This window comes from Anomaloglossus baeobatrachus, chromosome 11 (assembly GCF_048569485.1).
Source record: "Anomaloglossus baeobatrachus isolate aAnoBae1 chromosome 11, aAnoBae1.hap1, whole genome shotgun sequence".
In the NCBI taxonomy this organism is placed as follows: domain Eukaryota; kingdom Metazoa; phylum Chordata; class Amphibia; order Anura; family Aromobatidae; genus Anomaloglossus; species Anomaloglossus baeobatrachus.
In genome coordinates this window covers 8159786-8185878 of record NC_134363.1, presented here as the reverse complement: position 1 = coordinate 8185878, position 26093 = coordinate 8159786, and the positions used below count along the sequence as shown (strand labels likewise).

Below are 26093 nucleotides of genomic sequence, written 5' to 3'. Positions count from 1 at the left end.
ATTGTTTTCAATGGGGTTCGAGAGGTTCGTCGAACGGCTCGCCGAACCGAACTCGAACGCGGCCTTCGATCGACGAACCGAGCCGAACTCGAGCCTCTAGAGGTTCGCTCATCTCTAGTTATAAACCTACTGAAATCAGACAAAAAATAAAATAGTGTGAGAAAGTCAAATACAACAATATAAACCCATATTCCCAACTCTGTGGCCTAAAGATCACATGTACAGTACAGGTAAGGGTTAATATTTCCCACACTGTCACCCGATCCTATGATGTTTGTATAAGATAAGAAGCCCCTGGGCACCAATAGCAGACAGCGCTCTGCAGCGCCCCCTAGTGGTGGGAATATCAGGAGGATATAATCCCCGGTGGGATCTGCTGTTCTTCCAGATGGTCTTCTCCTGGATCTTCCCCGTCTGTCTCCAGGGCACAATGCTCTCCTCTCTGCTGCTCCTCCTTAGTCTCGGTAAGTCCTGAGATTCTCCGCTCCTCTCCGGTAATGGGAATATAGTAGGGAGCGATCTCCAGGCAGATCCCTGATCAGAGGAGGAAGATTCCCGGTAACATCCGTCATTCCCGGTGACTGCGCCGCTCCGTGTAACCACAAGGTGACCATGGCTTTATCTTCTAGCCTCGGTGGAAGGAGGTGGACCTTACATAAAGAATTTCAATACTATGCTGATAGAAACAATGAACAAACGGAGAAGTGATTTTTCCTTCTACGGCTGCCAATGTCTATTTTCGAGAGGTAGTGAGATAGTGGATGAAATAGATCGGTAAGTGGCCGATAATCTATATTATATATAATAATGTGTATATATGAGAACTGGAGGAGCAGAGCTGAGGGTATAATTGTACATGTTGGGTGCAGATAATGGAGCAGATATGACCTGCAGTCCCATGTAACATGAGGTTATCATCACTGACTATTGATATATACTGTTCCTCCTTTAGATGCTGTCATGAAAGAACTTGCTGCTATATAACTGAGAGAAAAAAAGGGTGTAAAGATTTACTATTGCGTTACTATTACACCTACAGTAACGGGACCATCACCTGCGGTAAGTCCGGGGGTCTCCTCGGGGGCAGGACACTCGGGGACATTGTAACAAGCAGAAGAATTACAGGCTTGTCCTTAATAAATCACAAAACTGAAAATAAAATCAAACATTCCATGTCATGACATTATATATATATATATATATACTGGGGATGAAAATGAGAGAACAGCACCCAGTTTTCTAAATGTTGCGCTCGTTGTGTTGTCCTCTGTGATTATCTCTTCACATGAGGAAACTCGCAGGATTTTCCACTTATTTCATAAATTGAATTTATTCTAAAGCAAATAATAAAAATGTAAATGAGAGAAATGTAAATGTGGCGCCCTGGACTAGCCAGGTCGTCACAAGTAAGACACACACACACCCCATCCCTAGACAGTAACATTAGTCACACTAAAATCCTTGTTGCCTCCCTCCAGGGTCTGATGTCCACACCAGGTGGGGCGGAGCCAGCCGGTTGGCCCCGCCCACCGAGGAGTTCACAGGCCTGGAGGTGGGAAAGGCAGAGAGTTAGGCTATGTGCCCACTGGGACAGTGTCCTGCGGTTATATCCGCAGGACATTCCGCAGGTGCTCCCAGAAATCCACAACAGAACTTTCTCTGTTTCAATGCTGCGGATATACAGCGGAATGTCCTGCGGATATAGTGCGGGTATTCTGCATTGAGGATACAGTACCATGGCTTCGGCACTGCATCCTCAATGCAGAACAAGTGCTGCAGTGATCGGGGTGCTCATACTTACCTCCATCACGCAGCACCTCGCTCTCCGGCGACCGGGTCACTGTCAGGCAGCGTCTGGTTCACTGTGCTGGAGGTGGGCGGGCCTGAACTAGCTCCGGCTGTCACATGACCGGAGCTCGTGCAGGCCCCGCCCACCTCTTCCTTCCTGTACCTGGCTGGATCCACCGCGCTGCTGTACACCGGACAGAGAAGGTGACTCGGGTCTCTATCAAGGCAGGTAAGTATATGAGACCGTGCGGAGAAATCCGCAACAATAATTGACATGCTGCAGATTTTTCCGCACGAAAATCCGCACGATTTCCGCTGCGGAAAAATCCGCAGCGTGGGCACAGCATTTCCCAAATGCCATAGAAATGGCTGGGGAGTAGCTGTGCTGCAGATTTCTGGAAAATCCGCGGCTTTTCCGCGAGAAATCCGCGGCAAAATCCGCGCATTTTCTGCAGCGTGGGCACATAGCCTTAGAGTTTGGAGGTGAAAGTGGAGAGAACTGCGAGTGTCTGGGTGTGTGGCCCAGGCACTGACAGCAAGGTTGGCAGACGGTGGTGGCTGTCTCCAGGAGTGGTGGATCAACGCGGAACCGTAGGACCGGGGTCGGGCGGTGGCCCGCCGGTACCGAACCGGGGAGCGAAGTGAAGCCAGCACACCAGGCAGGGCCTTCGGCCGCCGACAAAGGTCAAATCCGATAGTGACCGGAACCCCAGGGGTTTCCTAACAACCAAAGACCCGTTAGAAGGCAACCGTCCGCACCGTGAGGATATACAGCTACCACCACAAGCTAGAGATCCAAGGGCCAGCGCCTGCGGGCAAAACGGGCTCCTCCGGCATCCATACACCAGGGAGCGGGCTACCGTTGGAAAGCCATCGGAGTCTAATCAGTACACAAAGGTGCAGGGAAAGACAGCCGCCATCACCTGTCCTGGGAGAGACACTGCAGCCGGCTGCGGGACCCGTCCATCCAGCCGTTTGGTTTACCGGAGACTTTGTGACTTTCTATTTGAGTGAGTGTCGCGGGCGGGGAGGAGGGTGTCAGCACACTACGCTCACCCCTTCTGCTCGGGTCCGGCGGCTGCCGCTGCTCAGTGGTGGCTCGAGCTGTGGGCCGGATCCCGGGGGTTCTCGAGCGGCGCTCCTCGCCCGTGAGTGAAAGGGGGTTTGGGGTGTTGGGATAATGTCCGTGACGCCACCCACGGTTGTGGTGATTTGTAGCACCACCGCTGCTCAATACGGGGATCCCGGGGATGGTGAAGTGGAGCAGCTAGGTGTTGTGTTGCCCCTCCGTGGGTAGGGGTTGGGGATCCCGGGGCCCGGTGATGAGATGTGGGATGCAGGGCCTGGTGGGCGCAGGGATGCGGGGGCAGCGCTGTGCCTTGCGGCACCGTGGTACTCACTCAGCCTGCGACAGGAACAGAGTTCTCGGTAAACAAACGGCTGGTTGGTCGGTCCCACGGATGGCTGCACTTGCTCACCCAGTCTGTAGCGGTGATGTCCCTTTTCCTTGCACCTAATGTTGTGTGTTGGTAGCGATGGGTTCCCACCGGTAACCCGCTCCCCGGCTTCAAGCTGGACCGGAGGAGCTCCACTCTTTGCCCGCAGGCGCTGGCCCTCAGAAACTGGTGCCCTGGCGGTGGCGGTGTCTCTATTGGGCGGCATGGTGGCTCAGTGATTAGCACTGCAGCCTTGCAGCGCTGGGGTCCTGGGTTCAAATCCCACCAAGGACACCATCTGCAAGGAGTTTGTATGTTCTCCCCGTGTTTGCGTGGGTTTCCTCCGGGTTCTCCGGTTTCCTCCCACACTCCAAAGACATACAGACAGGGAATCTAGATTGTGAGCCCTAATGGGGACAGTGTTACCAATGTATGTAAAGCGCTGTGGAATTGACAGCGCTAAATAAATGAATAAAATTATTATTATTATTATTATTATTGTAAAGGTTGGGCTGTTGCCTTCAATCGGGACTTGGTTGTTGGGGGATCTACGTCCCCTTCACTGACGGATTTGGCAAATTTGGCGACTCCTAGCCTTGCCGGAGTCCGAGAGGCTCCTGCCCTGGTGCTGACTGTCCTTTGGTACGCTGCTCCAGACCGCCGGGTCACTACCCGTCCGCGGTCCTTCCAGGAACTTCCAAACGGTCACCCCTTCAGACAATCACCACTGTTGCTGACCTTGCTGACTCTGTCCTGCACACAGCTGGACACACTTCAAGCTTTCCTTCTGTAACTGTTCTCACTTTCCTTCAGCTTCTCTTACTCCTCCTTTACCACTTCCACTTCACTTCACTACTTTCACTTCCCTAGCTCATCTTAGCTGTTTACTCCTCTCCCTCCCTAGCTTGACTTCACTCCTTCCACTTCCTCCTCCAAACTCTATCTGCTGGTTTTTCCCGCCTCCAGAGCTGTGAACTCCTCGGTGGGCGGAGCCAACCGCCTGGCCCACTCCCTGGTGTGAACATCAGTCTCTGGAGGAAGGCAACAAGGATTTTAGTGTAGCTTTGGTGTTCCTAACTGGGATGTAGGGTGTGATGGTGCATGACCTGTGACCCCTGGCTTGCCCAGGGCGTCACATGAGTACCATCTGGCAAGGCGCCGCGCTGTCCCTGCAACCCTGCACCTCACCAACCCTGCCTCCCCGTTACACCACCAGGCCCCGGGACACCAACCCCTACCCACGGAGGGGTAAAACAACATCCCAGCTTCTCCCTACCATCGCTCCCGGGATCCCCGTTACCAGCAGCGGTGGTGCCCATCTTCACCACAACCCGTGGGTGGCATCACAGACTAAATCCCCAAACAAACAATCCCCTTTTCACTCACAGGCGAGGAGCGCCACTCGAGTCCCTGGATCCGGCCCACCGCTCGAGCCACCGAGCAGCAGCAGCAGCGCCGGACCCGAGCATTAGCGAGCGTAGCGCCCCGCCGCCCGCGACAACTTGGCGTCACGAACAGGATCGTGCCGATCTACTTACCAGTAGAAGTGTGCCTTGCAGTCCCCGCCGGCGGCGTCCGGCCGAAAAAGTTTGAATTCCGCCATCTTGGGGGCGAAGATTTTCCCACTCGAGCGTCTCCTCCGAGCAGAGGAGGCGCGAAAAGCAAAGCCCCGCCCCTGAGGAGGGAGTGTTGAAGAAATACCAAGGGGGGGCGGAAACAAGATGTCGGCGCCCGATGGAGACGCTGGAGGCACCCGCGGATGGAAATGAGCCAGCCCTTGCTCCGGTCGCAAGAGCGGGAGAGGCCGCAGGCCCCGCAGTCGCGCAGGTGATGCCGTTCTCCCTGCCCTATGTGCCTGGTGCTACCTGGCTACTGCAGTACGATGGGAAACCTGATGCTTTGCAGGTGTTCAGGAAAAAGCTTAGCCCGGTCCTCGAGTTGTATCCCTTGACGGACAGGCAACAGGCAGCGGTAGTGCTGGGGCAGCTAACCGGCGCGGCTGAGCAGGAGACGGAGACCTGGACCGACGGGGACCGGGCCTTAGTGGCTACCATTTTTGAAAAACTACAAATTGCTTTCGAGACCCGCACAGAAGCGGAGCTGCGGATGCAGTTTTATCAATGCCGACAGTGACCTGCAGATAATATAAGGGACTATGCCCTGCGCCTACAGACCGCCCTCCGCACACTGAAGCAGGTGGACACTATTAATGATGCCGACAGCAATAAGATGCTAGTAGAGCAATTCCTGCAGGGGCTGGGGTCCCCCGAAGACTGCAAGCTGTGGGCCCTGGAACACCCCAATGTGGACTTTGCAGTACTAAAGGAGCGAGCTATTAAGGCCCTACAAGCCCCAACAAAAGGCGCTCCTGAGGCGGCCCCCTGGCCAGCTGAAACGGCTCCCATCTCAGTAACCCCTCCTCTCCCGGCTCCTCCAGCCCCAGCGACACCCGGTGGGATGATGGAGGAGCTGGCTGCTCAGGTCCGCCGCATGGATGGGGATCTTGCCAAGATTCTCGCCGCACTCCAACCTCCGACAAGACCCAAGCCCCCGGGAAGGATCCAGCTCGCCGACAGCCTGGAGGACGTCCCCTGGATGCAGAGGAGAAGGGCCAATGACTCACGGTATGGACCTCCCATTTGTTACAGGGGCAGCAAGCCCGGCCACTACTCCCGGCAGTGTCCGTTAAACGGGCAACCCCTGGGGCCAAGGGCCAATCCTCAGGAGTAGAACCCAGTGGCCCCCACGACCGGCGAGACTGGTACATTGGAGCTCGCCCCATCATCCCTCTGGCAGTGGATGGCGTCCCGCTTATGGCCCTATTGGACACTGGATCCCAGGTAACTACTATACCGTATACGTTGTACCAGCGGTATTGGGGGACGGAAGAACTCGCCCCCCCGGATGATAGTCTGACTCTTGTAGCGGCCAATGGACTGCCCCTGACCCAAGTGGGTTACAAACAAGTAGCCATGACCATAGGACGGGCCGAACTGCAGCACCAAGGGATGATTGTGGTAATGAATGACCCCAGTGACCATAACCCCAAGGTAGTTCTAGGGACTAACGTGATGGAGCATTGTATGAGTGAGGTGCTGGGCCTGTTGCAGCAGTTGGCCGCCACCGCAGGAGGAGGCCGACAGAGGGCTGTTTAACGTGAGATCCGGGCCTTACTGTACCGGCAGCAAGTGAGTTCAATGGGTGGAGAGATTGGAGGAGTGAGGGTGATGGATGCGGCCCCCTTGGTAGTGCCACCCAGAAGTGAGATAATGATTTGGTGCAGGGCAGCAGTAGGTCCACAGGGACGCGACTACCCGATGATGGTGGAGCCCACGCCCTCTGAACATTGGCCCACAGTAATGGCAGCCAGAGGGGTGGTAGACGTTAAGAAAGGGAGAGTGCCTGTGAGAGTGTTGAATTGTGGAGAGGAAGAAGTCAGGCTTCCCCGTTACGCTACCCTTGCTAAGCTGCTTACCCTAGATCCTCACACCATCCAAGAAGCCGTTTTCCCGGCCTCAGCGCTCCCTGCCAATGGCCATACACCCCCCGAGCGGTTAGAAGAGTGGTGCCAAGAGCTGCATGTAGGCACTGACGTCACCCCCACACATCAGAAGGAGGGGGTATACCAGGTGGTACAGGAGTATGAGCAGGTTTTCAGTAAACACTCACTAGATTTTGGAAGGATTAAGGGGGTCCAACACCACATCCCTATGGGCATGCATCCACCCATTAAAGAAAGGTATAGACCCATCCCGCCAGCACACTACCAATGCGCCAAAGACATGCTGAGGAACATGAAGGAGGCAGGGGTCATTCGGGATAGTTGTAGTCCCTGGGCAGCCCCACTGGTACTGGTAAAGAAGAAGGATGGTACCATGAGAATGTGCGTGGATTACCGGAAGATCAACCAAATAACACACAAAGATGCTTATCCTTTGCCCCGTATTGAAGAGTCGCTAGCTGCACTAAGAACTGCTAACTTCTTCTCTGCCCTTGACCTCACTAGTGGATACTGGCAGGTGGCAGTTGCACCAGAGGACCGTGAGAAGACCGCCTTTGCTACACCCATGGGACTCTGTGAGTTCAACAGCATGCCGTTCGGGCTGTGCAACGCTCCCGGAACCTTCCAACGGCTTATGGAGTGTTGCCTGGGACACCTGAATTTTGAAACCGTCCTGCTGTACCTCGATGATGTGATTGTATACTCCCAGACATACGAGGCCCACCTGGAGCACCTGGCTGAAGTGTTTGCGTCCCTTGCCAAGTATGAGATAAAACTGAAGCCCTCTAAGTGCCACCTACTGAAGCCCAGGGTGCAGTACCTCGGACATGTGGTGGGCGCGGAAGGCGTCGCCCCAGACCCCGAGAAGATTGCTGCCATTCAAGACTGGCCGAGGCCGACCATGGTGAGAGAGGTGAGACAGTTTCTGGGCCTGGTGGGCTACTATCGCCGCTTCGTTAAGGGATACACGATGATGGCTGCTCCTATGCAAGACCTCCTCGTGGGACAGACCAAAAGCGGCAGGTCCCCAGGATCCCCGTTGGTGTGGGAAGAGAAGCATGAAGAATCCTTCCGCCAACTGAAGACGGCCCTCACCGGGGACGAAATCCTGGCGTACCCCGACTACAGCCTCCCATTCATCCTCTACACCGATGCCAGCAATGTGGGCTTAGGAGCAGTTCTTTCCCAAGTCCAGAACGGGAGAGAAAAGGTGATCGCCTATGCCAGCAGGAAACTTCGGCCCACAGAAAGGAACCCTGAGAACTACAGCTCCTTCAAGCTTGACTTCCTAGCCCTGGTGTGGGCCATTACCGAGCGGTTCCGCCATTACCTCGCAGCAGCAAAGTTCACCGCCTATACAGACAATAATCCGTTGACCCATCTGGATACGGCCAAGAAGGGCGCGTTGTAGCAACGGTGGATGACCAGGCTGTCTAATTATAACTTCACTATCAAGTACCGAGCCGGCAGCAAAAACACCAACGCGGACGCGCTATCCCAGATGCCCCATCTGCCGGATGAGGGATCGGAAGACGATGATCTCGAAGAAATCGAGTTGCCTGCGTTCCACCGGCCACTAGTCGAGAAGTTGCATGTCCAGCAGCAACAAGTGAACCTGGACCCGCTACCCAGTCAGGGATGGCGAGATGCCCAAGACCAAGCACCTGCCGTCCAATTGGTTAAAACCATGATTGAGCAAGGCTCTGCTGGAATGGACCCTGATGCTCCTCCCGAGGCCCAACGGCTGTGGAAAGAATGGGCCCGGCTGCACCTGGACCAAGGGAAGCTGTATCGGGAACTGATCAACCCGAAGACTCATGAGAAGGTTCGCCAGCTGGTGGTACCTCAGGCTAATGTGCCCACAGTTCTACGAGCTTACCATGACGGTGCCGTGCACTTTGGGTGGAAGAAGCTGGAGATGCTGTTGAGGGAACGGTTCTATTGGAGTGGTATGCGGGAGTCTGTAGAGGCCTGGTACAGAGAGTGCGGTCCCTGTGCATTGAGAAGAAGGGACGAAACCAGCCAGAAGGCCCCTCTACGACCAATCATTACCCATCAACCGCTGGAGTTGGTCGCCCTGGACCACGTCAAGCTCACCCCTAGCCGAAGTGGGTACACCTACGCCCTGACCATCGTAGATCACTACTCAAGATTTATGGTGGTAGTCCCAGTCAAAGATCTGACCGGCCATACCGCAGCTAGAGCATTCCAGGCCTACCCAGAGAGGGTGCTTTCCGATCACAGCCCGGCTTTCGAAGCGGAGGTGTTTCAAGAGTTCTGCCAGTTATACGGCTGCAAGAAGATTCGGACCACGCCATACCATGCCCAGACTAATGGCATGTGTGAGAAGATGAACCATCTGGTCCTGGATCTCCTTAAGACGCTACCATTAGAAGACCGGAACCTGTGGCCCGAAAAGCTGCCTGACCTGGTAGATATGTACAATAACATTCCCTGTAGCTCTACCAAATGCACACCAGCGTATCTGATGAGAGCCCGACCAGGCCGGTTGCCTGTGGACCTGGAGATGGGCTTGGAAGCTCCAGAGGCCCTTCCGTCGACTGCTGACTGGGACACCCGGCGGAGAGCGCAGTACCGCCAGGTCCAGGAGTACGTGGAGAAGAACCTGTGTTGGAGCCGGGAGCAACAAGAACAGTGCTTCAACAAGCGGGCTCCAGCTGGTCCCTTTAAGCCTGGGGATGTAGTGTTAAAACGGAAAAGAAAAACCCACAAGCTTGATGACCAGTGGGAGAAAATCCCGTATGTCATACAACCCACTGAATGGGAGAATGAGAAGGCCTACCAGATTAGTTGTGACCAGGGGAAGACTTCGGCCACAGTTTCCAGGGACCACCAGGGACCACCTGAAGAGGTGCCCACCTCCATTGAGGGTGACAGCTGAAGTCCCAGCCCCCAGACCAACCGGGGGGAAAGAAAAAGAGGTGATCCACACAGTGATTGGTGATTTCCCAGCGGACTGGCCTATGCAGAACGGCGCAGGGATTATTCCGGTGATAATGTTCCCACAACCCGTGGAGGAAAAGGAGACGGAAGTAACCGCCAGTGAACCAGTGCCCAGGGCTGCACCTGCACCTAGTACCCCTAGGTCTCCGCCTGCCCCACACAATATACGGGAAGAGGAACCGGTTGTCTCCTCTGTTCCCTCGCCTGTTACTACTGACATTGGGCCCCAAAGGTCCACACGCTCCAACCTAGGTAGGCCCCCGCTTAGGTATAGAGAAACCGACATTTAGGGGTGCCACCTGTTGATTGTGTAAATATGTGAGTGAATGAAAAAATAATCAACCGAGAAAACTAACCTGATTCCGTCCGTGAATAGAACCGTCCCCGTTGGGACTGGAGTTGTCCCTGTTGTTCAGTTAACACCCTCCATACCCACATGAGAAACTACTCATGAACATGGCCGAGAACTTGCAGGCCACCCACGAACTAGTGGGTTTGTAAATAAGTTGTGGGATGGAAACCATTGCCGCCTCCGGAGAGCCTGATTTGGAGGATGGGCCTGGAGGAAAGTGATGGCCCAGGCCCGCCACTACCATAACCGGTGGCGATCTTCCAGGGGTCAGTGGTCCCCCTTGGATGTGGGGTCCCCTGAAGTGACAGTCGGGTGCGAGTGACCGTACCCGTTCCCGCTCGGGCAGCCTGAACCTGGACTGGGGTAAAGGGGTGCTGCCCACTTCTTAGGGGCAGCATCAGGGCTAGGTTGCTTGGGTGGGAGAGCGGAAGACATCCGTCCGTCTGTATTAAACATGTTTACATGTGTAAACATGTGTTCAAGTGACCAAAAGCATGCATATGTTTAATGTTTTACCCTTTTTGCAGTTTTGAAAAAAAAATAAAACCGGTGATGGACGGGCAGCCCGCGGACGGTCTGCATTTTACCAAGGGGGAATGTGGCGCCATGGACTAGCCAGGTCGTCACAGGTAAGACACACACACACCCCCATCCCCAGACAGTAACATTAGTCACACAAAAACCCTTGTTGCCTCGCTCCAGGGTCTGATGTCCACACCAGGTGGGGCGGAGTCAGGCGGTTGGCCCCGCCCACCGAGGAGTTCACAGGCCTGGAGGTGGGAAAGGCAGAGAGTTAGAGTTTGGAGGTGAAAGTGGAGAGAACTGCGAGTGTCTGGGTGTGTGGCCCAGGCACTGACAGCAAGGTTGGCAGACGGTGGTGGCCGTCTGAAAAAGTGGTGGATCAACGCGGAACCGTAGGACCGAGGTTGGGCGGTGGCCCGCCGGTACCGAACCGGGGAGCGAAGTGAAGCCAGCACACCAGGCAGGGCCTTCGGACCCCGACCAGGCTTGGAGCCGCCGACAAAGGTCAAATCTGATAGCGACCGGAACCCCAGGGGTTTCCTAACAACCAAAGACCCGTTAGAAGGCAACCGTCTGCACCGTGATGATATACAGCTACCGCCACAAGCTAGAGATCCAAGGGCCAGCGCCTGCAGGCAAAACGGGCTCCTCCAGCATCCATACACCGAGGAGCGGGCTACCGTTGGGAAGCCATCGGAGTCAAATCAGTACACAAAGGTGCAGGGAAAGACAGCCGCCATCACCTGTCCGGGGAGAGACACTGCAGCCGGCTGCGGGACCCGTCCATCCAGCCGTTTAGTTTACTGGACACTTTGTGACTTCTATCTGAGTGAGTACCACAGTGCAATCCGGCAGCGCGCCGCGCTGTCCCTGCAACCCTGCACCCCAGCCATCCAGCCTCCCCGTTACACTACCGGGCCCCGGGACCACCAACCCCTACCCACGGAGGGGTAAAAAAACATCCCAGCTTCTCCCTACCATCGCTCCCGGGATCCCCGTTACCAGTAGCGGTGGTGCCCATCTTCACCACAACCCATGGGTGGCGTCACGGACTAAATCCCCAAACAAACAATCCCCTTTTCACTCACGGGTGAGGAGCGCCGCTCGAGTCCCTGGATCCGGCCCACTGCTCGAGCCACCGAGCAGCAGCAGCAGCGCCGGACCCGAGCGTTAGCGAGCGCAGCGCCCCGCCGCCCGCGACATAAAATACACAGATCACGATTAGAGAACACAGATCACAATTAGAGAACATGGATCACAATTAGAGAACACGGATCACAATTAGAGAACACTTTCAGATCCCTGCAAGTTAATGGTGTTAATCTGCACCTGGCGCTAATTTCCTTAGTTATCTGACAAACCCTATGTAACTGGCACCGAACTTTCTAGTTTGCACTGACTTTGCTGAAATGGTGTGCCATTCCAAAGTGACTGAAAGCGTCCGGCAGCAGGTGGTCCAGATGAAGGTAAAAGGAGTGACTCTATCAGCCATAGTAAGAGAAGTTGGTTGTTCCAAGTCTGTGATTTTGAAAATATTGCATCTTTACAACATCACAAGCTCTTTCAAGTCCCCCAAGGAGGCTGTTCTCCCTCGAAAGACAAATGAAAGAGAGGACAGGATAATGCGGAGACTCTCCATGGGCAATCATTTCCACACTGCAGCTGGAATTTGCTGTCAGTTCAAAACTGAACAGGGTAAGAATCTGTCTCATCATACAATGTCACGATGTGTAAGAGCATTTGGACTGAAAGCCAAGTCTGCAGTGTCCAAACATCTCATTAGCAGAAAAAAATCCCAAGGCCAAAGTCATCTTTGGTGAGGAGCATGTTGTGTTGACATGTTGTTTTATAAAAACAAAAAAACAAACAAAACATAACACTGCCCACCCACCTCCAAAAGTATTTTACTATGGTGGGACATTGAAAAACACTTCCGAAGGTGGGTGGGCAGTGTTTGTTTTTTTTTTGGTTTTTTTTTTTAAATCTCCGTAAACAAAACATCTTAGAACACTGAATGAAAGCCAAATTTGAGCCAAAGAAACACATCCCAAAGTGCGCACAATGCAGGTAATCACTCACATACAAGCACAGTGCTATACTCACCGGGCTAAGTTTCACGTCTTTTTCTGAGCCCGAACGCCAGGGCCTCGAACCTGAGATTCACTCAACTCTACTGTGGAGCATTTCTCCTCTGTCCACACAACATGCTCCTCACCACAGGTGAGTCTAGCCTTGTGATTCTTTCTGCTAATGAGAGGTTTGGTCACTGCAGAGTGGGTTTTCAGTCCAAATGTTCTTAAATGTCGTGACACTGTATGACGAGACAGATCCTTACCTTGTTCAGTGCTGAACTGGCAGCAATTCCAGCTGCAGTGTGGGATCGATTACCCATGGAGATTCTCCGCATTATCCTGTCCTCTCTTGCACTTGTCTTTCGAGGGCGACCAGTCTTCTTGGGGGACTTGGAAGAGTTTGTGATGTTGTAAAGATACAATATTCTCAAAATGACAGACTTGGAACGACCAACTTCTCTTGCTATGGCTAATAAGGTCGCTCAACTCTTGTCCACAGTTCCTTTTAGTGATGAAAGCAAGTTTAATTTATTTGGGGCTGATGGGAAAAAATACGTTCAGGTGTCCGTCTGCAGAAACGTATATGTGCAAAAAAATGGCACAAAACAGAGCACACGCTAACGCAGTGCGCTCCATAGCAGTGAATGGCCCTGTCGGGCGCATGCGTCCGGAGCACGCTTTGCAGAGTGTGGGAGGGGCGGTCCGGACGGATGCTCCGACGGGACCTGTGGACGTAGAGAAAAACGCAATGTGAAAGGAGCCTAACACACAGCAGGACAATAAGATCCCTGGGACCTTCACATGCTCCTCCTCCAATGTGGTCACTTTATCCTGTGCACTATACGTCCTATTCGGGGGTTTTATGTTGGAAAAACAGGACAGAGACTGAGAGCGAGGATGTGGTCTCTCCGCCACACAATTACAGATAAAAAAAACCATTTACCTGTGGCCAAACATTTCTGTGCTCCAGGACACAACATAAACCACATGAAAGTTTTCATATTAAAAGACCACTTCAGAACACAGAATCATCGAACGGTCGGGGAATACAAATTCATTACAATGTGTAACTCTGTGCACACAGGACTCCACCTGTTAGGAGGATTTATGACAACTACAGAATCTGAGGGTTCTGCTCCAGAGACTGTGAGGGCATCAGACATCTAATCTTACATGGACTCTGCTCCAGAGACGGTGAGTGCATCAGGGCTCTGACCTTACATGGACTCTGCTCCAGAGACGGTGAGGGCACCAGACCTCTGATCTTACAAGGAATTTGCTCCAGACTGTGAGGGCACCAGACCTCTGATCATACATGGACTCTGCTCCAGAGACGGTGAGGGCCCAAGGCCTCTGATCCTACATGGACTCTGCTCCAGAGACGGTGAGGGCCCAAGGCCTCTGATCCTACATGGACTCTGCTCCAGAGACGGTGAGGGCCCAAGGCCTCTGATCCTACATGGACTCTGCTCCAGAGACGGTGAGGGCCCAAGGCCTCTGATCTTACAAGGAATCTGCTCCAGAAACGGTGAGGGCACCAGGCCTCTGATCTTACATGGACTCTGCTTCAGAGACGGTGAGGGCACCAGGCCTCTGATTTTACAAGGAATCTGCTCCAGAGACTGTGAGGGCACCAGACCTCTGATCTTACATGAAATATCAAAAAACTGACCCGCAAATCCAACAAATGTGAACAGGTGCTAACTGAAAAAACATAGTAACTATAAATGCATACAGAAAAAGCCAAAAATGTACAAGAGAAAATATGGCTCTGCATTACTGCAAAAGAGAGATATTTAGTTTATGTATTGGCCAATGCATGTAAGCCCGGACACCAATGGCAAACGGATGCTTTTAACCTAGATAGTGGCATTTAAGTTAGGTTCCCGGATTACAGAGATATACCCTGCCGTTTGGTGTCCGGGCTTACATGCATTGGCCAATACATAAACTAAATATCTCTCTTTTGCAGTAATGCAGTGCCATATTTTCTCTTGTACATTTTTGGCTTTTTCAGTGTGCGACTGTATGCATTTATAGTTACTATGTTTTTTTCAGTTAGCACCTGTTCACATTTGTTGGATGTGCGGGTCAGTTTTTTGATATTTCTAGTGAGTCTTTTTCTGACTGAGCACTCCGCCCTAAGACCTGGCTGTTCATAACCATTATAGCAGGAGCCTAGTTGCCCATGCATGGAGGTTTGTAGTCCAAATAGTCGCATTTTGCCCAGATACAGATGTTTTTAACCTAGATAGTGGCATTTACGTTAGGTTCGCGGATTACAGAGATATACCTTGCCGTTGGTTTCCGGGCTTACATGCATTGGCCAATACATAAACTAAATATCTCTTTTGCAGTAACGCAGTGCCATATTTTCCCTTGTACATTTTTGGCTTTTTCAGTCTGATCTTACATGGACTCTGCTGCAGAGACTGTGAGGGCACCAGGCCTCTGATCTTACAAGGAATCTGCTCGAAAGATAGTGAGGGCACCAGGCCTCTGATCTCACAAGGAAGCTGCTCCAAAGATAGTGAGGGCACCAGACCCCTGATCTCACAAGGAAGCTGCTCCAAAGATAGTGAGTGCACCAGACCCCTGATCTCACAAGGAAGCTGCTCCAAAGACAGTGAGGGCACCAGAACCCTGATCTTACATGGACATAGAATCTGAGGAATCTGCTCCAGAGACGGTGAGGACACCAGACCTCTGATCTTACATGGATACAGAATCTGAGGAGTCTGCTCCAGGGATGGTGAGGACACCAGACCTCTGATCTTACATGGATACAGAATCTGAGGAGTCTGCTCCAGAGACAGTGAGGGCACCAGACCCCTGATCTTACATGGACACAGAATCTGAGGAATCTGTTCCAGAGACGGTGAGGACAGCAGGCCTCTGATCTTACATGGATACAGAATCTGAGGAGTCTACTCCAGAGACAGTGAGGGCACCAGGCCTCTGATCTTACATGGATACAGGATCTGAGGAGTCTACTCCAGAGACAGTGAGGGCACCAGGCCTCTGATCTTACATGGATACAGAATCTGAGGAGTCTACTCCAGAGACAGTGAGGACACCAGACCTCTGATCTTACATGGATACAGCATCTGAGGAGTCTACTCCAGAGACAGTGAGGACACCAGGCCTCTGATCTTACATGGATACAGAATCTGAGGAGTCTGCTCCAGGGATGGTGAGGACACCAGACCTCTGATCTTACATGGATACAGAATCTGAGGAGTCTGCTCCAGGGAAGGTGAGGACACCAGGCCTCTGATCTTACATGGATATTGGGACAATGAAACTCTCACACCACTAATCTAAGCTAATTAAGGATTCTCTCTCTAAGGGGTGCTTCACACACAGAGATCGCTGCTGAGTCCCGGTTTTTGTGACGCAGCAGTAACCTCATTAGCGATCTCGCTGTGTGTGACACTGAGCAGCGATCTGGCCCCTGCTGTGAGATCGCTGCTCGTTACACACAGCCCTGGTTTGTTTTTTTATTGTTGCTCTCCCGCTGTGACGCACAGATCGCTGTGTGTGACAGCGAGAGATCAACAATACTGCAAGCAAGGGAGCAGGAGCCGGCATCTGGCAGCTGCGGTAAGCTGTAACCAGGGTAAACATCGGGTAACCAAGGTGGTTACCCGATATTTACCTTCGTTACCAGCCTCCGCCGCTCTCTCGCTGCCAGTGCCGGCTCCCTGCTCTCTGCACATGTAGCGACGTTATGATCGCTGCTGTCATGCTTCCCGGTCCCCGTGCCCTGCTCTCCGGTCCCCGTGGCCCGCTCCCCGCTTCCCGGCGGCGTCCCCGGCTCACCACTGCGGTCCCGGCCTCCTCTTCCTCGCCTGCGCCCTCCATGCGTCCAGCTCCCCGCTCCCGGCGCTCCTCTGCGACGTGGGACACTCAGCCGGGCACCCCTGCTTCCTCTGCACCGCTCCCTGGACTGGTTTCTGGTACACGGGCCTCGCGCATGCGCATTAGGGCACGCGGTCATTGACCCTTTCTTAAAGGGCCAGCACCTAGAAACAGGAAATTGCATAGACAGGTACAGGGTATATCAGGATTCTCTTTCCTGGTGGGCGGGGCCTGTTCTACGTGTTTAGTAAGCTAGGAGTTCAGGTCCCCGTATTGCTGTGTCCTGTATTAACCCCTGTCTGTCTCGCAGAGCCTGTCCTGCCACGCCAGCCGCTCCGGACCACGTCCGTTCCAGTACTCTGACGGTGACTTTGGCGGATGTTCCACCACCTCTGCAGCTCCGCCAGTCTCCAGTCCCTGGCTCCGTTTGGTGACCCGTCCCATCGCTCAGCAGGTTCCGGATTCCGCCTGACCTTACAACCCGGCCTCGGACCCTGAGCCTCGTCACCCGGACTACCGTCTAGAACTCCGTGTTCTCAGCGACATCTACCTTCCAGCTCCCCTACGGACTGTCTTGCTACCAATAGTGCTTCGGCTGCCGTACATCAAGACCCTCTGGCGGGGTGACCGGCCTGGCTGCCTCCCCAGGGGAACCCGGTGTACGGTCCAGTGTTTCCACCACCCGGACGTAACAGCTAGAACAGGCCATGGATCCCGCCGAAGCACTAGTGGCCCAGCTGGGCACCTTGCAGCAGGAACTCGTACGACAGCGCGAGACCCAGTCCCGCATGCTGGCCTTCATGTCCTCGGTGGATACCCGCCTGAACACGCTACAAGCAACTGCCACGTCCTTGGCATCTCAGGCTTCTACTGCACAGTCCACGGCCGCAGTTCCCGTGGCAGCCTCCTCGGATACTTCCAAACTTCGTTTGGCCTCACCACCCCGGTACGCCGGAGATCCCAAGACCTGCAGGGGATTCATAAATCAGTGCTCCCTCCATTTCAAGCTGCTGCCGCACCTTTTTGCCTCTGACCAAGCCAAGGTCGCGTTCGTGATGTCCCATCTAGAGGGAGAGGCACTGGCCTGGATGAACCCCTTGTGGGAGAAGGAGGATCCGGTAACCACCAACATCCAGGAGTTCCTGCAGGCTTTTCGTAGTACCTTTGATGAGCCCGGACGCGCCTCCGCGTCCGCCTCATCGCTCCTCAGGCTACGTCAGGGGACTCTGACAGTGGGCCAATATGCTATCCGCTTCCGCACCTTGGCCTCGGAATTAGGGTGGAACAATGAGGCCCTAACCGCCGCCTTCTGGGAGGGACTCTCGGGTCGTATTAAAGATGAGCTGGCTGGTCGTGACGTGCCTTCCACCCTGGATGCCCTGATCGCTCTAGCGATTCGAGTGGATCTTCGCTTTCAGGAATGATCCAAAGAGGTGTCTCGCGAGAGGCGTCCGATAAGGCACTCCTCCCCACCGCTGAAGTCCATCGCTCCCCAGTCGGTGTCACCTGGCGCGTCTACCTATGAGCCCATGCAGATTGACCGCCTGAGGCAGTCTGAGCAAAGCAGAGCAGAACGACTAGCAAAGGGTCTCTGCTTCTACTGCGGTGATGGCACACACCTGCTACGCTCTTGTCCCGAGAAGCCGGGAAACTCCAAAGCCTAGGCTTGGTAGGAGAGGCCACCCTAGGTGCTGGGACTCTCTCAGACTCCGTCACATGGACTGTTCAAGTGACTACAGAAGAGACCCGGTTCACGGCAGAGGCATATCTCGATTCCGGAGCAGCAGGCAACTTTATCCAGCAGGCCACGGTGGATAAGTACCAGGTGCCTGTTCTCCCACTAGAAAAACCGCTGGTGATCGCCTCTGTAGATGGGAGACCCCTCTCTGACACCGTCTCGTTGATCACCAAGCCTGTGGAATTACGGATCGGTGCCCTGCACACCGAAAATATCACCTTCTACGTCCTCCCGCGCATGTCTCATCAGATCCTGCTGGGACTCCCATGGTTACAGGCACACGAACCGTCGGTCAGCTGGAGTACAGGTGAAATTACCCAATGGGGCTCTTCGTGTCACGAGAGATGTCTGAAATCCATACAGCCCATCCGACGACCTCCGGTTCCAGAGTCTCTACCAGGACTGCCTTCTGCCTACTGGTCCTTCACGGACGTGTTTGATAAAAAGGAGTCAGAGGTACTACCGCCTCATCGTCCTTACGACTGTGCCATCGACTTACTGCCGGGAACCACGCCTCCTAGAGGAAGGATATACCCCTTGTCCCCTGCTGAATCACGGGCCATGTCTGCCTATATCACCGAGAGCCTGGCAAAGGGGTTCATTCGGAGATCTTCGTCCCCTGCCGGAGCAGGTTTTTTTTTTTCGTCAAGAAGAAGGAAGGTGATCTGCGCCCTTGCATTGACTACCAGGGATTAAACCAGATCACCGTAAAAAACAAATACCCTCTGCCACTCATCCCCGAACTATTCGATCGGCTCCGAGGAGCTCGTGTATTCACCAAGTTGGACCTCCGTGGGGCCTATAACCTGGTTCGCATTCGCTCTGGAGACGAATGGAAGACCGCATTCAACACTCGGGATGGGCACTACGAGTATTGTGTCATGCCCTTTGGTCTGTGTAATGCTCCGGCAGTCTTCCAAGAATTGGTGAACGACGTGTTCAGAGATCTTCTCTATGTCTGTGTCGTGGTATATCTGGATGACATCCTGGTCTTCTCTCCGGACCTACAGACCCACAGAGAGAACGTGCAGCTAGTACTCCAAAGGCTTAGAGAGAACCGTCTGTACGCCAAGTACGAGAAGTGCGTCTTTGAAAAGTCGTCCCTTCCCTTCCTGGGTTATGTAATCTCGGACACTGGCCTGCAGATGGACCCAGAGAAAGTGTCTTCCATCCTCAACTGGCCTCCTCCTTCCGGACTGAAGGCTATCCAACGCTTCCTTGGCTTTGCAAACTATTATCGTCAATTCATCCCGCACTTCTCTGCCCTGACTGCGCCTCTCTCTGCCTTGACTAAGAAGGGAGCTAATCCTAAGGACTGGCCACCGGCGGCCGATGCCGCGTTCTGCTCTCTGAAACAGGCGTTTGCTTCTTCCCCGGTTCTCCATCGCCCTGAATTGAACCGACAGTTCATCTTAGAGGTGGATGCCTCCTCCTCAGGGGCCGGGGCAGTGTTGATGCAGAAATCCTCCTCCGGGAGGATGGTCACTTGCGGATTCTTCTCCAAGAGCTTCTCGGCACCCGAACGCAACTACACCATCGGGGATCGGGAGCTACTGGCCATCAAGCTGGCTTTGGAAGAATGGCGCTACCTCTTGGAGGGAGCAGTATACCCTGTGATCATCTACACGGACCACAAGAATCTGGAGTACCTGCGGTCAGCCCAAAGACTGAACCCGCAACAAGCCCGCTGGTCCTTGTTTTTTGCTCGATTTGATTTCCAACTCCATTTTCGGCCCGCGGATAAGAACGTGCGGGCAGACGCCTTGTCTAGGTCCTTCGTGCCCGTAGAGCTGGAGGAGGAGATGTTCCAGCCCATCATCAGCCCCAGTAAAGTCATTCCGGTGGCTCCTGTCGCTCTGACTCAGATACCCCCTGGGAAAACTTATGTCTCAGATACTGACAGACAGAGAGTCCTGCAATGGGGCCATGCCTCGAAGATCGCCGGCCATGCTGGTCAGAAGAAGACTTGGAGTGCGATTGTCCGTCACTATTGGTGGCCGTCCCTCCGTAAAGACGTCGCAACCTTCATCTCAGCCTGTCCGTCCTGTGCCCGGAACAAGACACCCAAGCACCTACCATACGGACGTCTTCTGCCTCTGCCCATTCCTTCCGTTCCGTGGCAACATATTGCAATGGACTTCATTACGGACTTACCCTTATCCTCCGGACACACGGTCATATGGGTTGTGGTGGACCATTTCTCAAAGATGGCTCACTTCGTTCCCATGGCCGGGCTGCCCTCTGCCCAGGAGCTAGCCGACTCCTTCATACAACACATATTCCGATTGCATGGCTTTCCCGCACACATTGTGTCCGACAGAGGAACTCAGTTTACCTCGCGCTTCTGGAGGGCTCTCTGCAAACATCTGGGAGTATCCTTGGACTTTTCTTCGGCCTACCATCCTCAGTCGAATGGCCAAGTGGAACGGGTCAATCAGATCCTGACCTCCTTCCTGCGCCACTACGTCAACATCCATCATGACGATTGGTCCACGCTCCTACCCTGGGCTGAATTCTCCCACAAACAACACATCAGCGAGTCCACCTCCAGCTCTCCCTTCCAGGTCGTTTATGGACTCCAGCCTTCTGTCCCGTTGCCAGTATCCTCGGCTTCCGATGTCCCCGCAGCAGATGCTCTGGTCCAGGACTTCTCAGCTATATGGAACTCTGTCAAGACTTTCCTAGAGCGTGCTTCTTTGCGGATGAAGAGACATGCGGACAAGAGGCGTCTGGATCCCCCGTGTTTCTCCCCAGGTGATCTGGTCTGGCTTGCATCCAAATATGTCCGTTTAAAGTTACCATCATACAAGTTGGGTCCTCGTTACATCAGGCCGTTTAAAGTCATCAGCAAGATTAATGCAGTCTCCTACAAGCTGCAGCTCCCGGCCACGATGCGGATACCCAACTCCTTCCATGTCTCCTTGCTCAAGCCTGTTGTCCTTGGTCCCTTCTCCGCTGATGCCGGTACTGCTCCTCCTCCCATCGCTGACGATGACATCTATGCGGTAAGGGATATCGTGGCCATAAAGACCGTGCAAGGTCGGCAATACTTCCTGGTGGACTGGGCGGGTTATGGTCCCGAGGATAGGTCCTGGGAGCCCCGGGAGAACGTTGGCACTCCTCTGATACGTGCTTTCCTGTCCCGGTTGCGGGGAGGGGGGCATGGGGGAGGGGGTACTGTCACGCTTCCCGGTCCCCGTGCCCCGCTCTCCGGTCCCCGTGGCCCGCTCCCCGCTTCCCGGCGGCGTCCCCGGCTCACCACTCCGGTCCCGGCCTCCTCTTCCTTGCCTGCGCCCTCCATGCGTCCAGCTCCCCGCTCCCGGTGCTCCTCTGCGACGTGGGACACTCAGCCGGGCACCCCTGCTTCCTCTGCACCGCTCCCTGGACTGGTTTCTGGTACACGGGCCTCGCGCATGCGCATTAGGGCGCGCGCGCGCGGTCATTGACCCTTTCTTAAAGGGCCAGCACCTAGAAACAGGAAATTGCATAGACAGGTACAGGGTATATCAGGATTCTCTTTCCTGGTGGGCGGGGCCTGTTCTACGTGTTTAGTAAGCTAGGAGTTCAGGTCCCCGTATTGCTGTGTCCTGTATTAACCCCTGTCTGTCTCGCAGAGCCTGTCCTGCCACGCCAGCCACTCCGGACCACGTCCGTTCCAGTACTACTGACGGTGACTTTGGCGGATGTTCCACCACCTCTGCAGCTCCGCCAGTCTCCAGTCCCTGGCTCCGTTTGGTGACCCGTCCCATCGCTCAGCAGGTTCCGGATTCCGCCTGACCCTACAACCCGGCCTTGGACCCTGAGCCTCGTCACCCGGACTACCGTCTAGAACTCCGTGTTCTCAGCGACATCTACCTTCCAGCTCCCCTACGGACTGTCTTGCTACCAATAGTGCTTTGGCTGCCGTGCATCAAGACCCTCTGGCGGGGTGACCGGCCTGGCTGCCTCCCCAGGGGATCCCGGTGTACGGTCCAGTGTTTCCACCACCCGGACGTAACAGCTGCTGCGTCGCTGTGTTTGACAGCTAAGCAGCGATCATAACAGCGACTTACAAGGTCGCTACTACTTCACAGAAAATGGTGACGTAACAGCGACGTCGTTGTCGCTGTCGCTATGTGTGAACCCAGCTTAAGCTCAGTGTTTTTTTAAATGTCCTTTTATTATATCTCCTCTGCTCTGTGTATATATTTGTGTTTGTTCAGATACTTTGATTGCTTTCAGTGAGAGAAACAAAATTAAAATTTTGTAGTTGTGATACCTTATACCTTGTTATACCATGCCTGATAAAGAGACCTAAGGAGTTTCGAAATCTTCTGTGTAACATCATTTATTTCACTTTTGTTAAACATTAAAAGGGATCAGAAATACAAGAATACAATTTTCTTTCTCTTACTGAGAGCAATCAATCACAAGCTGCACACCGACACTGCACATTGTATCACAGGGTCCGATCTGCAGCGCTGTCCCAGGAAAAGATATAAGAAAATATTTACAAAAATGTGAGGGGTGTACTGATTTTTGGGATATGCTGTATTTACTTACATCAGAAAGTGACTTTTATAGACAGCTTTATAACATATGTCGTTCATGGATCCGTCAGGAATGTTAATTGATGGATGTTTCTGTTATGTCCGCAGATGATGAGGAGTCCGGCTGTGCCAGAAAATACTGTGAGTGCGACTGGAAAACTACAATGTGTTTCATGAGCCACAAATATTCAGAGGATTATAAACAATATACTATGCTGAGCAAATGTTCGGGGCGATTTCTATCCTGCAAAATCTTCAGCTCCCAGCTCTAATGAGACATCATGAGGAGCTCGGCCCTCACCGCTCATAGAGCCGCTGCCTCCTCCCCAGAGGATTTCCAGGAATAAAAGAAATCCTCAATAAATCCTTGTGTCGTTCTCTTCCACAGTTTACACTGAATTCAGACTCATATTAATTTTTTTTCTGGGGAATCAGGAGAACAACCAAGATGTCTGACGTCATCTGACCCAGGGCGTGATATTCAACTCATCTGCTCTGCTGGTGCAGCCACCGTGTACATACATTACATTACTGATCCTGAGTTACCTCTGTGGCGCCCCTGACCTGGTCAGGCACCACTGAGTACTGCACCCATGCTGGGGACAGTACAACACAGGTAATCCAGAAGGCTGACAGGGGTGTGGAACACAGGCGCATAGTGATCAGGTCTCACACATGTACCCATGAGAGGACCCCTGGGGATCCCAGGAGGGGGAAAAGCCTTGACCTTCACTGGAATAGTGGAGGGGGCCAAAAGCCTCCATCTCCTCTCAAGGGGTGTGGTAAGAGAATCTGGTTGCTAGGTGGCGTAGGCAAGAACAGGAGAGGAGGAGCAGTGAGTCAGTTAGAGCAGAGAACTCCATAGGGCTCAGTGTGGAGCAGACCTGTGGGGTTGATGCTGTCTAACAGCGCCCGCGCAGTGGCTACTGACGGGGGAGAACGGTCAACTAGGAGTGCTGCCTGAAAGCCAGCTTCAGCTAGAGAGAAAGCACGGAGTGGGAAGTAAGGAGACTGCTAGAGAGCACCAGGCCCAACCGGGCGGCAGATCCCGAAGCGGAGATAGATTCAGCTTTCTTCTGCTAAACCTGCCGGTGTGGGGCTCTCAAAGCCCACACCACAACACCACAAAAGCCGCAGCCACGTAACCGCAGTGAGGGCCCATAGGTCACAGGAGGCAAGCAGCTGGAGTGGCCTGGTCCGGGGAACAAGCAAACGGCAAACAAAAGGGGGAGAGAGGCTGCAGCATCTTCCCTGGGCGACCCCCATAGGGACTAAAAGTCGGGGTCACCCCAAACCACCAAGGGCTAAGGAAGGCGAGTTGGTAGTCACCCTCATAAAGTCAGCCTGAAGGATACCTGGTTCCCATCTGGTTCATCTCAGCTACGCCCGGGCTACTCACCCTGCCATCAAATGTGAGTAAAGCCCTTGAAAGACAATTCTGCCTGTGTGGAGTTATTCTGCGCCTTGTGGTACTACAAACCTACACCGGGCCCTGGGGCTTGCCTCACTCTCAGGAGGCTATTCCAACTAACTGCACACACCATCAGCCCCAGGCGTCCCCTAACCTGCAGTGGCGGTCCCCACTGACCGCAATACTGAGAGTGGCGTCACGATCAAAACCGAAGATTTCCTACCTGTGACCAGCACCAGCTACGTGGAGTCCCTGAAGGTATGCACCGATACAGCACCGGCGGGGCTTCACATCTGGCGTCACGAACAGGATAAGGACTAGACCTGTTCAGACAGGTGACCATGTGCCTGGGCGGTCCGCTTGGAAAATTGGAAGCGCCGCCATATTGCCACCATGAAAAGCGCGCTGAAAAACAACAGCAGCCCGCGCTGGAAGAAGTTACCGCCCACGAAGAGGTGTGGCTACCCAGAGATCCCCTGCAGAGTTCTGACCTTGCCAGCCATGAGAGTGGAAGCGTCCGGAGACGGCGGGAAGGAAAGAGAGCCACAAGCCTGCTGCTGGGAGAGGAGCTGCTGAAAGAGGCAGAGCAGAAACTGAACAGCTTGCTATCAGAGGCAACGGCGAGTCCAAAGCTGGAGAGTCGTGCAGAAGAGGGCGCAGAAGAAATGGCGTCTGACCGCAGAAATCCAGAACCGGGCTCCGCTGCCTGGTGGTATCGGGAGCTGGCCCAGTTCTGCGACCGACTGGAGAACCGGGTTGTGGAGCAGATCCGGGAAGAACGGATGGAAATGCTGGAGATGGCTGCCGCGGTTCGGGCCTATGAAAGGAGAGCCGAGCGCCGAGTGCCAGACAGGACGGCGATGACGCAGACCCCGATGCTGCCACCGGTGGGTGAGTCGAGTGATGCCCCGGCCAGCGCAAGTGCCCCGACCCCTGCTGCCACGCCCGCGGTCCCCGAAGAGGCGTCCGGTGCGGCGACGCTGAAGCAGGCCGCAGCCACGCCAGGCGCGGCCCGCCAAGCCCCGGCCGCCGCAGCGATGCCCTGCTCGGCCCACCAAGACCCGGTCCCTGCAGCAACGCCCAGTCCGGCCCGCAAAGAACCGGCTGCCACCGCGACCCTCATCCGCGTCGCAGGCGTAACGCTGACCCAGGCCGCCGCCCTGCTAGGCCCGGCCCGCCGAGACCCCACCGCCGCAGCAACGCTCGTCCGCGCCGCAAGTGAGGTGCTGAACCAGGCCGCAGCCACGCCAGGCGCGGCCCGCCAAGCCCAGACTGCTGCAGCGACGTCCAGCCCAGCCTGCACAGAGCCCCCTGCAACAGCGACACAGATCCAGGCCGCCGCCAGCCAGGGCGCGGCCCGCCAAGACCAGGCCGCCGCCAGCCAGGGCGCGGCCCGCCAAGACCAGGCCGCCGCCAGCCAGGGCGCGGCCCGCCAAGACCAGGCCGCCGCCATGCCAGGCGCGGCCCGCCAAGAAGAGATTACCTCATTATTTACCCCGGCCTGCAAGGCCAGAGCAGACACCGCTCCCCAGTCCAAAGAGGTCCCTGCTAGGAAGACCCTGATAGGAGAGGACCCCGAATACTGGAAGCTGAAGGCTGACCTAGAGGCCCAGTTCCCACAAGAGATGGTGGATCGGTATCTGCTCCCTCCGCATACCCCCAAGGAGATTCAGGCAACCCCTGCAGCCGCGCCGGAGAGTCCACCGCCCAGACCAGCTGAAGAAAGCCCATCCCCAGCACTGCCACCAAAGGAGTGCCAAGAAGAACTAAGGGGGAGAGGAGGCCAGGCAGCTGAGGAGCTGACTCCGGAGCCACCAGCAGTGGATCTATACTCAGAACCGGAGATGTTGCCCTATTCCCGTTGGGATGAGGAGGACTTGACACCGTCCGCTGACGAAGATCTGCCTAAAAGTCTCAC

At 54.5% G+C, this 26093-nt stretch overlaps 1 protein-coding gene across 1 annotated transcript; it reads left to right on the top strand.

The window, feature by feature from the left end:
• Positions 1–370: 370 nt before the first annotated feature.
• LOC142256070 (basic phospholipase A2 RVV-VD-like) lies at positions 371–25391 on the top strand. The gene is made up of 4 exons (XM_075327575.1): positions 371–464; positions 630–774; positions 953–1059; positions 22873–25391. Exons 1-4 carry the CDS (start codon positions 389–391, stop codon positions 23034–23036), a joined length of 492 nt encoding a protein of 163 aa, XP_075183690.1. The 5' UTR covers positions 371–388; the 3' UTR covers positions 23037–25391.
• The last annotated feature ends 702 nt before the right edge of the window (positions 25392–26093 follow it).

Coding starts and splice junctions, on each gene's coding strand:
- LOC142256070 (XM_075327575.1), top strand. CDS start 389: ATGGTCTTCTCCTGGATCTTCCCCGTCTGTCTCCAGGGCACAATGCTC. Junction 465..629: donor GCTGCTCCTCCTTAGTCTCG/GTAAGTCCTGAG, acceptor TTTATCTTCTAG/CCTCGGTGGAAGGAGGTGGA. Junction 775..952: donor ATAGTGGATGAAATAGATCG/GTAAGTGGCCGA, acceptor TTCCTCCTTTAG/ATGCTGTCATGAAAGAACTT.